The 18,465-nt window shown below is 43.9% G+C and overlaps 1 protein-coding gene across 1 annotated transcript in view; it reads left to right on the plus strand.

Moving 5' to 3' along the window:
• Positions 1-18,095, plus strand: part of ATL2 (atlastin GTPase 2) — a 50,828-nt gene extending 32,733 nt beyond the window's left edge. Inside the window, exons 8-15 of the mRNA XM_025205717.1 lie at positions 3,142-3,198; positions 5,905-5,997; positions 6,454-6,592; positions 8,930-9,057; positions 10,610-10,666; positions 12,280-12,351; positions 13,650-14,081; positions 16,799-18,095. Coding sequence (XP_025061502.1) covers positions 3,142-3,198; positions 5,905-5,997; positions 6,454-6,592; positions 8,930-9,057; positions 10,610-10,666; positions 12,280-12,351; positions 13,650-14,081; positions 16,799-16,918 — 1,098 coding nt within the window. The 3' untranslated portion in view covers positions 16,919-18,095. The remainder of the gene's footprint in view (positions 1-3,141; positions 3,199-5,904; positions 5,998-6,453; positions 6,593-8,929; positions 9,058-10,609; positions 10,667-12,279; positions 12,352-13,649; positions 14,082-16,798) is intronic.
• The last annotated feature ends 370 nt before the right edge of the window (positions 18,096-18,465 follow it).

An 18,465-nucleotide genomic window follows, 5' to 3' on the forward strand; every position in this document is an offset into this window, starting at 1 on the left:
CATATGATGTGGGACTGGCTAGAGACTGCTGGGCTTGAGTTTTGAGAGCCTTGCACAAGAGCCCTGCCTCTGTTTAACATAATGCAAAAGCCAGCTTATGCAAAGTTGTTTTAAACCTTTTAAACATGCCTGGTTTCCTGGCTGCTTAGACTATTGGGCTTGCCACAACTTAAAATAAGTTTACATATTCTCTGATTCAAAGCACCCCACCCTACCCAGCATTGCAAAAGGTGGTGCTTGCCAACCTTGAGAGCAGAAATATGTTAGCTTCAGCTGCATTCCACAGCTAGAGCACAATACATCTGCCTTACTGTTTGAATATTCAGATACTGACTGAGCAAAATAACAGGTCAGTTCTTAGAAGGATACAGAAATTGTCTGTGGCATATGAAAGCTTATGTCTTGAAACCAGTTTCTTTCTAGGGTGGCATCCTGTGCTGGCAAAAGGTTAAAGTAGGATACTATGGCACCCTGGCTGAGAATCACTGGGGTGCCTGGAGAGCCTGTCAAGGATGTTTGCGCTCTTACGTGTGTAAATGTAATTCACAAGATAAACACAGATGTCAAATGGGAATTCATAATGTTAAAAACGTTCTGACCTGTGGCAGTCTTTCTGAGGTCTTTACAACAGAAGATTTGCTCTGTTGCTTATCTGTAAGCGGGGGAGGGGGGAAAGCTTCAGCCTGGTAGCTCCTGCCCAGCATGTGGGGCTGCACACTGGGGGGCCGGGGCCAGGGCCAGGCTGGCAGGTGGGAACATGGTGAGGTCTGCCTTGGGCAGGACTCAGCCCTATGTGGATTGCCATTGGGGCAGCTGCAGAAGGCACTACCCAAGTGAGCTCTACTGCATATGCCCCTCCTTTCCCCTGCCCCCAGCTGGATCCTGGGGCCTAGTGCCCAGGCAGGCCTCCCCCGCTGCTCCCCCATGTACACTCCCATTTCCCCCTCCTCCCTCTTTCCCCCTAGAGCAAGACAGGGAGTGCAGGAATTATATTGTGGCTTGGCCTGAACTCTGGCTCCAGCCCAGGCCCAGAGTTGTTACAGCCCTGCAACCCAGCCCTGTGATCCTGGCCTCGCCTGCCTGTCCTGCTTCCGAATACTGCTTCCTGTCTGCCCAAAGCCCCATGAGAAGCTTTAGTGAGTTGTTGCAGGGGGAAGGGGGAGGGAAGGGGTCCAGCCTGCAACAGCTCATGAAAACTCCCTGTGTGGCCCTTGGGCTCAAATAATTGTTCACCCCTGCTCTAATAGATGAGGATGAGACTCTTTATTAGGTGGGAGTAATCTGAGGAGAAGCCATGCAGTTGGGGGCTGATGCTTGATGAGGGGAGGAAGGAGGGGAAGGAATGGCATTATATACCCCTTGCTGCTGCTGTGGCCATGAAGTGGGACTGGTATTTGGGAAAAGGTCTTTATTTGGGAACTTGATGATTGTTATGGTCCCAAATGCTTGTAGATTTATGGCTGGGACTAAATCAGGGCCCCATATATTCATACTAATGCCAGTTGCCCCTTAGGCCTGGAGGCAAATCAATACTACCCTGTCAGCCAATAGAAAAAGATTTGGGAAGTGTCCTTTATGGTGGTGATCCTGGCTGAGGCCCTTCCCTAGTTTAGTGCAGAAGAGCAGCTGTTTGCCTTTGTTTTAGTAGGGATAAAGACATTGAGGGCCCACTGGCTGAAATGCTGACTGTAACAAGAAAGCTTAATGTTCCTGTGAACTGAGGAGATGTGAGTTGTTCTCTAGTGTGTGCAGCCTGATCCTAACTGCTGTTGGAGGATTGCACAGCAGCAGTGAGCAAGATTGGTCTTGTCTGGTTCTGGCTGGGAAATTGCTTACATTGTTAATGTGATCCAGGCTTATACCATCACAGTTGCACTGCCATGTGTAGTTCATGGCTCCATCCACATGAGCGTGGACATTCGTTTCGCAGGGGACAAGAAGCAGTGGAACACCTCGAACCACTGCTACTAGTCCCCAGGGAATCCCTGTGTCATGTGCCCTCTGGTGCATGACGGGTTACCCTGGGTGGAGTAGGGAAGGCCGGGGCCAGCACTGTGCTGGCCCCAGCAGCCTTCCCTGGGTGCCTCCTGGGGCTGCAGCAACAGCAGTCCTGCTGCTTGGAGCCTGGCCAACAGTCGGAACTCAGCTCAGGCTGGCCAGGCTCTGGTGTTTGAGTGGTGTGCGCTGCCCCCCGCATCTGCCGCTCTGCTTTTTTGTGCTGGTTTTTTGATCCCCACTTCCCTGTGGCACTGCAGATGTCTGCGGTGCCACATACCACACAGCCTCGCTCATCTGGATGTGGCCCATGAGTCCATATCTCAGATCTGTTCTAAAACTGAAGCTGGTTCAAAAGTCAGTGGCTTGTTTTGAGCGGACTTAGCTGCTATGAGCATGCAGTTCAGTATTTTGAGCACTACATTTGAGTCTTTGTAATGACTCCAAATGTTAAAAGCCCTAAAAGGCTTGCAGTGTAGCCCAGTGTGGGATCCTCTTTTTCTCCTCTCCTTCTCCAAGCTATAAGAGTTGAACTATTCCTATTAATTCTGCCTCAGCCTGTGAGGAAAGTCTGATCTTTCCCAGGGTTTTTGAAGGGAGAGTTGAATATGAATCTTGTAGGTTGGTTTTGGAATGCTTTGGTCTGTACCTTAGTTAGCCAGGGCTCCTAGGTGTGGAACAAACACTTTATCTTGTAGAAGTCAAAATTTCCTATATCTAAATAAAGTTGGTGCCTCTACGTAATACGGTTCTGTGTTGTGCTAGGTGGGAACTTGCCCACAGAGCGTTTGGGCAAGAGGTACCTATCTAGGTCTAGGAAGCAAAAGGGTAGGGACTTCCAAGAGCTGTAGGAGAGCAGGGTCAGGTGGAGTTATCTAGGAGGATATACTGTTAGCCCAGAAAGAGCTCTTCAGGGGACTAAGCCACATGAAAGGAGTTGAGGAGTGGCTGATCTTGAACAGGTGCATACTGGGCTAGAATGACCCTAAAGCTGATCCTTAAGGGTAAAAGGTAATACTGAATTAAACTTGGAAGACATTTGAATTTTTTAGTGATTTTAAAATAAGAAGCATTTGGCAATGCAAATAACTTTAATTTTTTTGTGATCTATATGTGGCCTTATTCTTAACAGTCTCATTTTAATAGTTGTTTACAGAGTATGGACGACTTGCTATGGAAGAAATTTACCAAAAGCCGTTTCAGGTAATGTATGAATGAAATGCCTATTACTTTCCTTACTCCCAATCGCTTGCTTTGTCTTATTCATGTTTAAGTAGGTAGAAAGTCAGGTTATGTTTTGGAGATAAATTTTATTTAGTTATTGAGTTGGCTATCTTTCCTTTACAAGTCTGATTCTCCCCTCCTCCCTGCCTCACACCTCTCCAAAACCAAGCTAATTTTGTTTGCTATTTCACAGGTATGAATTTAATATAGAATCTTTCTGGAAAGGTAGTAGCAAATATAACAAGATCAGGCTTTGAAACCTCTTAATGGACTCCTTGAGTTTCTAGTGTAGTTGGATTTTGCTACAGCAAATATGCTGCGTACAGATGTGGAAAAACAAAACGGTGCTTTAAGTTCACCAGGTCCCTGTGCCAAGCATAGTGCATGCCCAGAAGAAGCATCATGTTAGTTTGACCCAGCTTGCTCAATGTCTGTAGAGATGGCATGCTTCAGCAGGGCTTTGTGGCACCTTTGTCTAACAGCTGATTTGAATCAGCTTTAGATAAAAATGCAAAGAAGTGTCGCTGAAGCACACTATCTCCATAGATGTTGGAGAGCCAGGTCAAACTATAACACGCTTTCTTTTCTGGAAAATTCTGGGGAGGGGGTGTGTTCACCTGTCAGCATCCTTAGTGACTGTGTACTCTGAGTTACAGACAGCATAGATTTCCCCCTGCCCCACAATACTCATGAATACATGCTCTTGTCACCAAAGTTGGGCTCCTCTTAGAAAGCAGTCTGGCATCTCCACAGATACTTATTTGCAAAAACCGTGTCTGGTGTGAGACCAAAAGCAGCAGCTCTAGCATCTCTTGCCTCCCCAGCTAAAAGGAATGGGTATACTGAGACTTAACCCTTAGAATTAAATTTAATGCTGGTGTCCTGGTTTGGTTTTGTGGAGCAAACTGATACTCAGGAACTAAGAGCATCTGGATCCCAGGGTTACTGGCAATTAATCTGACAATTTGGCCAAAACATCCAGCACCTGAAAGCACTTTAATTTCCTATTTAATTATAAGATGGGATGAAATTGGAATCTTATTTTGGCTATTTGGAATGTATTCATATGGCAGGGCAGAGCTGTGGTAGGTAGGCAAGTGCTAAAAGAAATGTAATTCCAATAGTTCTGAACATATGTCACCAAACAGAGGAGGCTGTTTCACAGACTTGCTGACCTTCCAGGTGAGCCTAAACCCTTGTTATATTTTAAGCAGTAATCTAGTGGTGGTTAGAGTGGCTCCACCATGAAGAATCTCATTCTGTAGTGTTCACTTACTTGAATTGCCACCTCCTGAGGTTACTACCTCCTGGCATTGTCTGCAGGTGTTTTCCTTTGCCAGCACGAAGAGGTTGATTTTTATCCTCACTTAATGAAGACAAAGATTTGGTGAGCTTCCCTTCTGTGGTAGCGGGTAAATCAATTGCTTTTATAGTGGTGAACTTTCCAGCTCTTGAGTCGGGTTTTTATTTGCTGCCAGACTGCGGTGTTCTGCAAGGACTGATGAGCTTTGGTGACTACCAAATCCAAGACATTAGTTTCCAGAGAACTAGGTCCTAGACTGGGACCTGACAAGGTTTCCCACACTGATGTAACTTCTGTTAAGGCTGCACTTTGCTTAAATCCTGGATTTTCCTTTTGGTGACTTAGTTAACCAGAGCTGAGGTTCTGTCGTCTTATGGAACCACTGATAATCTCTCAAAATCTGTGTTCTGCCCATAAGCGGAGCAGGCTACATATTCACTGCCTTGATGGACCTTGTCTGTTTTGGGCCAAGCAGGTAACAGACTCTACAGTTTAGAAGGCCTTATGTTAGCTATTCTTATTGCCACTGAAGATGACTGACTGGCAGCCTCTTGCAGTACAGATTTTAAGATCTGCGTTCGGACAGCTTGATGTGCAAGATAGAGAAAGCTGTAGCCAGCTAGAAAGCTTGTTCCATGTGAGGGCTGTGGCTGCATTTTTGGGTAAGGGGGTCATTTCTTAGACCGGTGCTGGTGTTAGCCACTGTTATAACAAGCTGAGCCTTGGTAAAAGTTATCCATTGTCGGGGGGGAAGGAAATATAAGACAGATTTCTAGTATTCTTGTCTGTTTTTTTCTGCATACTGTTTTTCTATAGTACTATTTGTTTTGGCATAGGAAGACTGGAGATGAGAGGTTTTAACCATTTAGTCTCTTCCAAGATTTACCACAGCAAGCATCCTTTTTTGTTCCACGTGTGGCTCTTCTTTTTAGGTCTTGGCATTTATTTAGGAATGAAGGATGCAAGGTATTACAAGTATGTGCAACTTAGTGCCATCCAGCTAACTTCCCTTCTTTAGAGGGAGTGTCATAAGATCTGGCTTAATATTCCAAATGAATGAAAGGAAGTCTTATATTCATCCCTCTTGGCTGGCAAAGGACAGAGAAACCAGAGGGATTTGTAACAGCATCCTCTGTTCCTACTGAAGTCTTTATGTTGGAGTTTTTGTTCAGAAAAGAGCTGGCTGGAATACTGCAGCTGTAATTAATCAAAACACCTTGTGGAATGACAAAAGTGACACTTGAAGCTATACTCTGGTGACCAACAGCAGTAACTGCTTCTGCTAGCAGCAGGCATGAGGTTCTTAATTCTCTGCCTTTTGTTTTTTGCCCATATTAGAAGCATATCAACTGTTCATTATTACTTGTGCTTTTCCTGTGTAGACACTTATGTTCTTAATTAGAGATTGGAGCTATCCTTATGAACATGCATATGGCTTGGAAGGAGGAAAAAATTTTCTAGAAAAAAGATTGCAGGTAAGCTTATGACTTGCAGGATCTATGCCAGGGGTGGGCAATTATTTTGGGCAGAGGGCCAGTTACTGAATTTTGGCAAGCCATAGAGGGCCGCATGATGGGCAGCTCAGGGCAGATAAATGTTAATTTTTCTAAATTTAGGGGTCCTGCAGGCCGGATAGAATGGCCTGGCAGGCCACATTTTGCCCAGCCCTGTTATATGTTGTGGCCTTTTAATTCAGATGCTACTTTGCATTCAAGTTAACTACACATTTGACTAGTCATTTTTTATATCCAGTGTAAATGCTCTTTCAATAGGTGACCAACTAAAAAGCCTTTCTACTTTACTTCAAAAGAAGTACAGAGAGGCCAGAGGCAAAGCATCTTAAATCTATTCATGTGCTTAGTCATTTTAATTTTAAGTTGTACTGCAGTACAACAGGACTGTTTTAGAGTCCTTGATTTTTCTCTTTTTAGGTAAAGCAAAACCAACATGAAGAGCTACAGAATGTAAGGAAGCATATTCACTCATGTTTCAGTAACCTTGGCTGTTTCCTGTTGCCCCACCCTGGTCTTAAAGTTGCGACTAATCCAAATTTTGATGGGAGGTTGAATGGTAAGAAACTTTCTATTTTGTTAATGGTTCTTGATATAGATCGTGGTTTGTTTAGGAAGAGCAGGGCTGCACTGAGATCTACTACCCCCCCCCCGCGCCTCCCAGCAGCACATGGGGCTGCATTGAGGGAAGCAGCATGAGGCTCTGCCACTCAGAGCAGCAGCATACGCAGGAGACCAGCGCTGTTGTTCCCAGTTGTGCCAGGTCTTGCCCTGAGGGAGGGAAGCAGGGAGGGAGCTGAAGCCCACACCCTGCCCCTGTACAGATCTGGGGGTGCGGGTCCCCCTAGCCACCTTAGAGCGAACAACATTGAGTGCCTGGCTGACTCCACATCTCCCCACTCCCGGCTGGTGTCTCCATGTGCAGCTTCCCTTAAGGGTTGCTACAGCCGCTTAGGTTAAGCTACACATGGAGGTGCCAGCCAGGCACTCTGTATATTTCCCCAGTCCCCTGAAAGCCTCACTTACCAGTTCACAGACTCCAGGAAGAAAGTGAGCTTGACCTAGGCCTTGCGACTGACTAAAAGCCACAGGCTCTGCTCTTCTCTTCTTCCCCTGCTCCTCTGGGCAGGGTTGGGGTTTTCCCGCCATTTTTGTAAACAGCTTTTGCAGGCTGGAACTCGGGCAGCCTGCAGAGCACTCTGCAAAACCGGGAAATCTGTGAGTTTCTCAGTTTTTCTGTGGGAAACGGAAAACCTGGATCCCTGATGATTAACTGCGTCTAAAGTAGGGGTGCACCGATAGAGAATACTGATGGCTGACTTCTTTTTTTAAGGAGCCATATCAGCCAATACCGATCCGATTCTGATATGCAGCTGGGCAGTTTGGAGACCAGCATCAGGCTGGTAATTTTGGGGGGGGGGTGCAGAGCAAGGCTCCTGCAGTGAGGGAGGGAGTGGGGCTGGGGCAGGTGCTGCATAGCCAGGGCAGGGTGGGGCATGGAACGGAGCCATGAGCAGGTCGTATTGGCGGGGAGGGAAAGATGGGAGCAGCTTCCGCCATGTGCAGACTCCAGGAGGGTCTGGGGGGCACGTACTTCAAACTGTGGGCGGGGCAGGACAGGCTGCCACTGCAGGCTGGGGCCAGGGTGGTGCTGAGTTCTTCCTGGCAGGGGGGCTAGGCTGGGCTCGGCTGCACTTCTGGGCAGGCAGTGGCAGGGCTGAGAGGAGGCTCTGGGAAGGGGTGCAGCCACCCCAAAATTTGCTGTAGGGTGCTGCCTACCCCCTGAAAAAGCCTGGTGCAGCCTGCCCCACCCTGTGCACAGACCCAGGTGCCAACACCCTCCATGCCTCCCCGGGTGCATGAGGTGGCAGGAGCTGTCCCTCCTTCCGCCCCGCGAGCCATTTGCAGCTCTGTCCTGTGCCTGTCCTGCCCTGGCTGAGCAGTGCCTGACTCTCTCTCCCTCCCTCACCACGGGGGCTTTGATCTGCCCTGCCTCCCACCAGCATTCCCCCACAACAGACTTAGCAACCAATGCTGTTCTCCAAGCTGCCGGGCTTAACTCCTGGCCGCATGCATGCTGTGGCTCTGTGCATGCATGGGGCATTTATTGGCCACATTATTAGCCGCATTGGGCAAAGAAAGCCGATCTTTTTTTTCCCAGTAATGTCAACTTTCTCTATATCGGTGCCGATCAGGTACAGGACTGATGTATCGGTGTACCTCTAGTCTAAAGTGACTGTTGCTTATAGGATTCCAGCAGTTCCATTCACACTTTGGTGTGTAAGAGCTGTATTTGTGTCACAAAGAGTGCATGGTGGAAAAATACCTGCAGCCAGGAGACTCCCCACCAGCTAAGCTGAGTGTAAATATTGAAACCACGATGCAGCCTTTTTTGAAAGAATGCATTACTCTAGTGATTTCGGTGGCTACAAGACTAAGATTGTCTCCTCTGGCAATTTTGATATGACATCCTTAAATACTATAGTTTTTCAAATTCTGAAGCCATAAATACTCAGGATATAAAAACTTGTTCTGAGTTGGGGATGTCTTTTTAAAAATCATTTAGTTTTTCTATTCTGCTTCTATAGGGTAGTAACCTAATACTGTATAACCTCATGAATCTGGCATGCTTGAAAATGCAGGATTTTTGAAATCCAAGCAGTGGCTGGGGCTGGGGCAGTCGCACGCCATGTGGGGGGGCTAACGGCCATGCCCCCAAGCCCTTCCTGTCTGTCTGGGAGCGTGGGTGCGGGAGTGGCGGTTGGTCCCGGAGCAGCCACTTGTGCCAGATTTGAGGGCCAGGTTTCTGAGATCTGGATTCATGAGGTTTTACTGTACTGAAATTGAAACTAACCATAGTTTTAATAGTTTTTTCTTTGACTTAAATTTCCACTAGATATTGATGAAGACTTTAAGAGCGAGTTGCGAAATCTGGTTCCGTTATTGCTTGCCCCTGAAAACTTGGTAGAAAAAGAAATCAGTGGATCCAAGGTGACCTGTAGAGATCTTGTTGAATACTTTAAGGTAGGCAAACGTTCTCTTGCTAATTACTTTTTTTAAATGTCTTACAAGAAATGCTCCTAATTCTAGGACTCTTTGTTCCCAAAGAATAGATGATGGTATTTAGGTTGCCTGCAAATTGAGCTAAGCTAGCTTTACATCTTCATTTCAGAACTTTTTGTGACTGTCTAAAACAGAGAGCCTTCAATTTTCTAACAAAATGCAAGCTGTTTGGAATGCCCTGTGAAATATACCATAGCATGGCGAAATCTTGCATATTTTCCTTTTGAATATGGATTAATGTTTAACATATTTTTAAATTAAGCAGTTTCGTATAATGGGACATGTTTGCTTTTTTTGCCTCCAGTCTTGATCCTAATTTTGTAAATATGGAAAGTGCATGTGTCCAAGGTAGTTCTTAAGCACTTCCATGCTGAGGTTTTTCCAGTTTTGATCATATAGTCAAAATTTCAAGCCAAATTTTTTCTGGCTTCTTTGGCAACCCAAAGAACCTTGTCTGCCTATGTCCTTAGACAAACACGGTTACAACCTACACCCCTGTTGGCAACTCTGACACATACACCAGCAGCACGTACAGTTCCATGGTCACCAGGTTGTCGCCTTTAGTGTTCTTTTTAATTTGAGAGTTGCAAGGCTTAAAATTGCATGTCATGCCTGTACTGGGAATGACCCTGTCCTTTTAGATTTGTTTAAGTGGAAATGCAACTCCCAGCACACAGGCCTAGACATAAGCATTAGGGGACCTGGATTAGTAGCAAATGAAGAAACAACCTCCAAGAAGGGAATTGCGGGGGGGGGGTACATCGGAGGCCCAACGGCCCAGTGAACAGCTAGTACAACTGGTTCTAAGCAAGGAATTACTACTAGGAGCCCTCGCTTTCCAGTAAATTGTAACTGCAAGGCCTGTATTCTTGATCTGGCTCACTTTCTCTGAGGATCCAACAACTTGCTATCGTGTTCTGGGGTGAGCAGGTTGGGAGGAAGGAAAGGAGACCTCCCCAACCACCCAGAGTTCTCCCAAATGTATTTTGGTAACAGAAAATCGGTCTTTCCTGAGAGCCTCTGGACTGCTGCTCCTGGCAACAGTGGTAGAAGCTTCTCTTCAAAGCCCTGTGCTGCTCTGGCAGCCTCAGGCCCTGCTGGTGTAAGGAAGTACCCGAGCTAGGTGTGTGGCCCTTCTGCCTGTGAAGGGGCTTCGTTCCAAGCCATATAAAAAGTGTTCAGTAAAATGAGATTCGCCTGTTTTAGTGGTAGAATCTTTTCAATAAATAAATCAAGTCTTTTAAATATTGAGGGGGAAATTTGCTTTTAATCCTAATAAAAGTACATATCCTATCTTGCTACTATTTATTCCATCCACTAACATTGGAGATTATTGGTTATTTGACTTCATAATATAGCTTGAAGGCAAAGAGATTAATGTTGTAGGATAACTAAATGTCACTTGTGGAGTGATCTGCTTATTTGAATATTTAGAATTAACATGGAGAGAGTTTGTAGTTGGCTCTCTCCCTTCCTCATCTCTTTTTTTTTTTTAAATGGATTTCTCTTTCAGGCTTACATCAAAATCTATCAAGGAGAGGAGCTACCTCATCCAAAGTCGATGCTCCAGGTATTTCTTTATTCTTTAACTTCTTGATTCTATTTTTTGTAAACTCTTTACAGTGATTTGGAATTGTGATTTCTGAAGAACATATGGTTTGAAGTTCTGATGTCCATGCAGTTATCTGTCCAAGATGAGCCCCATGTACTTTGTGGGCTTGGAATAGTCTCAAGTGAAGCTGCTGGGGTCTATCAGATGGAGCAGGGGTTATAAACAAGAGTCTCTTCTGCTACCTCCATTTTTTTTTGTGTGTTCTTGGAGACGTTTTGCTTTTGTTTTTTCTATAAAGCTAGTCACTTTGTCAACATTTTTACTCTTCCTAGCAGTATTAGATTTGATGTCTAATAAAACGGCACATAGGCTGCCAACCCCTGATGTAAGTAACTATGGCCCACTGGATCCAGATATGTGACTTTAGGAGCATGCTGTGGCAAGAGGCTTTGGCCGCAGGCACACTCCCTGTCCTGTTGTGGGGACAAGCATGAGCTGCAGATGGTTCCAAGTGTGTGCTCATCTGCCTCTAACTCAGGGTGGGTAATTCTAGCCCACAGTCAGAAAAGGTTTCCTACCTGTAAGTTAAGTAACCTATGCCATGACATGTCAAGCTGCTTTCTGCTCTGTAGTAGATTGGGTGACTAGCCTACCAGTTGTTTTCCTTTAATGGCACATCTCAGAATAGCGGTGGGGAAAATCGGATTGAGACTAAATCTGATGCGGCTCAGGGCCTTTCAAACTTGGGGTTGGAGAGGAAACCTGTGTGTTTAGTCAAGATGGCAGGTACACAGCACAAAGGATCTGGGCCTTCAAGGAACCACCTCCTTGGAGTTGCCAAAGTACTCCAGAAAAGACCCTTCCAATGTTCCCACTCTTCCCTCATGAAACCGAGGGGAGGGTGTGATCACATGAATATATGATCCAAACGAATCGCCACTTTCTACAATGCTCTGAGAACCCAGCTATAGACGAGGGAACTTGTAGAGACCATTTTCTTGGAAGAAGAAGAAATCTTTCTGGCTAAGTACAGACACTCAAAAAGCCAGAGGTAGAATCAAGCTAAGTTGTGCAGTTTTCTGTTAGCAGCCTAATTTTTAGATCCGTAACTAACAAAACAACACATTTGCCCTTTTGAGGGGCAGGAGAGGAGCAGGCTGCCTATCTTAAACCAGGTTCTGCAATTTTTATTTTATTTTAATTTATTTATTTAAACCAGTCTGTGGTACTAAACTTTTGTTATGGGTTTTAGACCAGTGTCTTATCAATTATACCAGTAAAAGTGTCATGTCTGTACCTGACTTCATTACATAATCAATTTTCTGACTCTGTTCAAGTACATGAATTTTGTTGGATGTCACTTGTTTGGTAACTTATTTGGATGTGTACAGGCACATGGATATTCAATGTGTAGCATTATTAGAAAGCTATAGCTGATGTTGTTTTTGCTTCCACTGAGGTACCTTACAGTGTAATTCTGTATTCACTTGAAGGGCTTTCTCAACCGTCTCAAAGTTTAGGAAAACATACAAAACTAGGAGAGTTGGATTCCTAATATGTGATGACCTTATAATGCTGCTGACATGTTAGTCACTTGTGCATGGTCCTTAATGTGTATATTTTTTTTTAAGGCAACAGCTGAAGCCAATAATCTTGCTGCAGTGGCAGGAGCAAAAGACTTGTACAGCAAAAGCATGGAGCAGGTATGTTTACAAAACTAAGGCAACTGTATAACCAGAGGCGGCTTTTAGGCTTACAGTTAACATACTTGTTGCTATGTTGATACAAAAACTGACTTGCTCTCAGGGCTTGTACACCTAGCAGGTAAAGATCACCTGTCCAGCAGAAGGGCATACAATCCCTTTTATGGAGGGAGAAGGAAATTGATGGTGAAGTGGGGGTATGAAAGACATCTGCAACACCACTTGTTATGCAGTTTGAGAGTTTTAATAGTAGTTGATGGCAAGTGACACTAAGTAGCAAAGAATGAAGATTTTGGTACAACTGTAAGCTATGCCACATGAGTGCTTGCACAACTGTGTACGTTGGAGTACTCTAGTGACTTCTGATCATTCTCTCTAGATCTCTCTAACACTAGCTACTGTCTAGGAAGCCATAAAAAGATGTGGGCTAAAGTACTAGCATTTCTTATCCAGGACTTGAAGGAATCCAAGCCATTTGTGTCTCTCACTTGTGTGCGTAACTTCATTCACCACTTCGTGCTACCTTATGGATGTTCTGTGAGCTCGTGCAGTGGATTTGCTTCAAGTCCCACTTAAATCACCCCATTAAAGTTAGGCAAAAGCTTAAATCAGCTGATTGCTGAAGTAGCAAAAAAACCCATTGGCTCCTCATGGCGGAAAGGGGGGGGGGGAGTTGAAAAACTAGTTGATCTGTTATAGGGATTAGGAGTTCCTTTTCTATCTGAGAGGCATTTCCACAAAAACATCATCTGTCCCTGGAGCTATTATTAATCAGTCACCTGGCCTCTCCTGCCGTTATTGTACAGTACTTGTAATAAGAGCAGCAATCCAGAGCTAAAGTTCTGAGCAAATTTTTAGAAGCACTTCAGCATATAGCAAGTTCCTTTTTGTTGAAACCATTTTAAGTGAAAATAAGACTACTCTCCTACCTATATGCACACTTCCTTTTTTAAAAAAAGTTTTTTTGGAAGGGGGCCATGGCAGCAGTGGATATGCAGTCCTGAACCGTAGATCCCTCACCCACCTCCCTTCCTCCTTCCAAAAAAATTCCCTCCACAGCCACAGGAGGAGATGGAAATCAGGGCTGACTGGGTTCTTTGGAGTGAACTCCTAGCTACATGAAACAATGCTGTACTTGGCATTTGGCAAGGCTTTTATTGCCTGCAGGAGCCCCAAGTCAAGAATGTGATTGCCCTAGAAGGAATAAAAATGTCAGACAAGTCATGGCTGGCTTCATTCTGAGGGTAGCTGAATTCTGTTTCTGTGTTGAACTCCACCTCTGGTTGCTGTTCTGACAGGTCTGTGGTGGAGACAAGCCTTACATCGCCCCGTCCGACTTGGAACGGAAGCACCAGGATTTCAGGGAGTCGGCTGTCAAGCAGTTCCGTTCTGTGAAGAAGATGGGAGGGGAAGAGTTCTGTCGCTGCTACCAGGACCAGCTGGAAGCAGAGATGGATGAAATCTATGCAAATTTTGTGAAACACAATGATGGCAAAAACATCTTTTATGCTGCCCGCACCCCTGCTACTTTGTTTGCTGTCATGTTCGCCATGTATATAATCTCAGGACTGACTGGGTTCCTTGGCATGAACTCCATAGCTACCCTATGTAATCTTATAATGGGGCTGGCTCTTGTATCCCTGTGTACTTGGGCATATGTTAAGTACTCTGGGGAGTTCAGAGAAGTTGGAACAGTCATTGATCAGATTGCTGAAGCAATATGGGAACAGGTTGGTATCCATTTATCTATGGACAGTCCCTTTCTTGAACTGACTTCTCAGTTGCAATCGTTCTTTAATGCTGTCAATTATATTGCAATAGCTTTGATAAAGAATGCCAGGTCTGCTGGAAGGTAAATGAGCTTGGTGATATAAATGAACTTCCTCAGCCTGGAGAGTTCAGACCATAAAAGCAGCTCAAGCCACCTTCTAATGTCTCAGCACCTGAAATAGTTGCCTTGAAATTCTTGTTATCAACATACTTTGGTAAGTAAAGTAGAAAATAAGGTAGGTTGGTAAAAATTCCTAGAGGCAAGCTTTTAAAACCGAACAGCTTCCAACTACTGATGTAGTTGGCCTGGAAGTTCCTAGAGCAGTTGGTTACTAGTTGTAACACTAGTTCAGGGTTTCCAATCTGCAGCACATGCCAAAAGTGGCACAGGCAGCCTCTGCATCATGCAGCAGGTTAAGGAAGGGGGCAAGCAACAAAGTAGAGTAGCAGGTCAGACAAGGGAAGGGGATGCACACTTGGATGGTGCAGGGCTTAATTTGTATCAAATCTACCAGAAAGGTTGCCCCCCACTGTGCTAACTGAATGGTTATGCCTTCTGTCAGGAAGACTAGATGTTACAGGTGATGTATTGAGTAGGTGAGTGGTGGGTTGCTCTTCTGGATGTGTGTTGGGATGGCTGTTTGTTTGACCAGGTGACTTCATGACCTCCATTGGCTTTTAGGCTAGCAGAGAAATAGTTGTTCTAGGAGACATTATTTTGTTTTTATCTCTAAACCAATCTTACTGAGTTTTTTCTTGTTGGTTTAACTGTTTAAAACTTGAGGGTTAATACAGAGCAATATTTCGCAACCCAAAAGTGAGTCGCAAGAGTAGATGAAAGGGTTGTGAAAAAAACCTTAAAAATGGATTCTCCTTTTAAAAGAGAAAAATGTGGGAAATATGGTTTTTCCCTCGCAGGCTGTCATTACCTTTGTGAGGGGTTGCTTGGGGTCCCCCATCCCCTCCCCCTGTCCCACACATACTGGGGAGCTAGGGGCTGAGGGCGGTGGGTTGGGAGTGGCCATCAATGTTTACAAGTAGGTTCTGGTACAGAAAAGGTTGAGAACCACTGATACAGAGGAAGTTACTCCTTAAAAGCAGTTAAAACAGCTACCTACAGCACCGGCAGAAAGGTATTTTGGATGCTGCTACAATGAGTTAATAGGCAATGAACTGAGCTGAGAGGACAGGTAAAAAAGCTGATCCTGAAGTGGGCATGTGCCTTAATGTGTTAAATTGGTACTTTTTCTAGTTGAATAAGGAATCTCCTTGAAGACTTCCTTATGTAAAATGGTACTCTGGGAGTGTACAGTAGTAGTGTGGTGACTGTTTTCACCTGTATAGGATAATTTGACATACTTAAGATCAAGGAAGCAACTGGGGGACAGGATTGTAACTTGTAAGTCTCTGAGAATGCAAATGGCTTTACTTTTTAGCTCCTAGTTAACTTCTGGGAGTGTTTGAAAGTTACAGGCTTCCTGTACATCTTTTAGTTTAGAAGTCTGATCAGACCCTTTTTTTTTGTCTTCCTTCTGAATTGGCTTCCTCAAGGCTGGACTTTACATCAAGCTAGAGCAACATGGGTTAAGCACTGCTTCTGTTGGATCCTTACTCTGCACTTGTTCTCAGCCTGTATTGAATGTGTTGCTGCCATATGTTTGTTAAGAAGGGAAATTGCTCCTTGATCCACAACTGTCCAGGGAAAAGCTCTAGTGTAGAGACCTGCAAAATGAGCTCTTGCCAGTGTAAGCAGTGTTCCCACCAAGAGCATGTGCTGGTTATATAGCAGTACTGGCAGCTCCTTTCTTGTGGGCAGTGGCTACTGCCATAGCTGGATGATGTGTTTAATAACGCATAAAGAGCCAGTGAATTCCTCTGATTTCTGGTTTAATCTTTTGGACGCCAAAGGTAGGTTCCTTTAGTCTCGTGCATGTTCTTGCTACTGACCACTTCTAAATCTTGGCCTTCTCTCTTTTTCTCTCTGCTTCAGAGGAATCCCAGGAAGGTGAGAAACTTAATGAAGATCAAATTTTTATTTATTAGTTGGCTTTAGTTTCTTTCCACCTGCTAGAGTCTTTTTACTAACAGCTCAATTCATGTTTTAGGTGTTTTCCAAAATCTTTGAAGTTCTCAGACACCGATTGATTCGCCGTGCTCTTGCCTCAGCGCAGCGGCAGCGACTTTCATCCAACAATAACAAGAAGAAAAACTAGACAGTATTTTTAACTTTCTTTCTGTATCTGAAGTGTTCACACTTACACACATAGGACAATAAGCAGGACCGTCTGGGCCGGTCTGCATAAATGCTGTAAACGTACCAGATTGATGCTGCAGATAGGGTATGGAATTGCACATCCATCTTCTAGGAACTGTAAAGTGGTTTGAATTCAGTCAAAATACTGGTGTATAGGAAGAAATCGCTTTTGTTCATACTCTGTTAATGAATAACCTCATTTCTGTAGCAGCACAACTCTTTACCACTTTCCTTTTTTAATTCATCACATCTTTGTTTTTATTTCAGATTCCAAGATCTTATTTTTCATTACTTTTAATTGTTGTATTTTTATACTTTATTTTTTTTTATATCTCAAAGGATTTATTTGGTTACCTCACCACTTTTTTTTTTGTTTTTGTTTTTGTTTTGTTTGTTTTTGTTTGCATGTTTCTCATACCACAGGTATTGAAGCCCCTGAGTGATAACTTGATGGAAGATAACATGAGGCAGTCTGTAACAAACTCTATCAAAGCAAGCCTGACTGAACAGGTGTCTCAACATGCCAGATTAAAGACAGACTGACAGTTCATCTCTTCAACCCTGTCCTCTCATCCTAGACATGCTTGCTGTACAATGAGAACTCAATAAATAAACCAAAGTTTACAATCAACTGTAGAAGTAGTTTAGTGTGACTGGCTTCACAGATTGCTGCCACCAAGTGCAAGAAGTTTGTCAATCTTTGCTTCTAAGACACTAGTTTTGTGTCATGGAGACTGGCAAGGGGAATTTTAAATGCAGTCCTAATGTATTGGACACCTGTGCGCCAGGGTGGGTGACTTTCCTCCATGTCTTGAGGTAATGCAGTCTGGCTTACAATGGAAATAGGTCCTCTGTACAAGGATATTTCAGGGAAGTAACTGTTAAACCTATCTAAGAAAGTCTTTTAATGGAATGTATTTAGCCTCACAACATCCCATTTGAAACTTTTAACTTCTGGAGTATTTATATATAAATCACTGTATTGAGTCGAATGGGCATGTCAGTAGTAGCTGACATCAGTGAAGCCATTATTGAGCCACTACATTTAAATATATATCTTGCTTTACTGCCTTTTATACCAGTATTACACAAATGCATGTATCAGTTCCTCACAAATGACATTAGAACTAACTGTTGTAACTAAGGAAGTGATTCAATGTGTACATTGTCTTGCCTTTTTTTTTTAAACTCACAGACCTTGTCCAAAAGGAGATGCATATCAGAAAACTGAGCTGTCTTTTTCTGCAGTTTAGCCTTCATGTATATAATATGCCATTAATTTTGTTGGGGGGGAGAAATTCCATCCAAACAATGTTGCCTACAGCTCTGAAGCAATGAGTTAGGATTGTCTGTACAGTGTGTTTAGTTCTTATTTTTTAAGAAATCACAGATAGGGCATGTATATGAAATTATAAATATATAAATACAATTTTTGTATCAAAGTTTTGTAGTTTATGGCAAAACCTGGTTCTGTGGTAGGCTAAGTACAGTCCCTGTAAAGGAATGTTTGTGGCTCATGTAAATGTGTGAATGCATAAACGATTTGAAGTTTTTGATATATTTGTGATATTTACCTGCCTTGAGCACTGCAATCTCTCACCCCCTTGGGAAATCAATGGGAATGTTTGTTGTGAAAGTTCTTGTCCTCTGTTGCATTTTAAAGTTATTTCCTGTAATTTATTTTCAGTACATGATTAAAATCAGTTGTGTATATATTAAATGAAACTTGTGAATTCTTCCTAAGAGGTGTTCCACATGTACATTGCACTGCATAAGCAGACTTGATCCTGGCACTTAGGAACAAGTAATCTACTGTGCTTTACTCAATGGTCTGCTAAACTTGAAAATGAGGCTCATCTTTGATGCTTGGCTAAGTTTTCAAGATAACTGTCTAGCTAGTTTTGTAGACAAGGTTCCTTGGGTGAATTTGATATCTTTTATTAGACCAACCCAAATGGTTGGAGAATAGTTATTAAGCAAGCTTTCGGGTTCAAAAACCCTTCGTCAGGCTAAGGAAGCTGCAGCAGTTGGTGTGTGCTCTTCCTGGATGGAATGAAAAGTAAAGAAGCCAGGGGCTGGGCTGGGCTGGG

Source organism: Alligator sinensis, unplaced genomic scaffold (assembly GCF_000455745.1).
Source record: "Alligator sinensis unplaced genomic scaffold, ASM45574v1 scaffold794_1, whole genome shotgun sequence".
NCBI lineage: Eukaryota > Metazoa > Chordata > Crocodylia > Alligatoridae > Alligator > Alligator sinensis.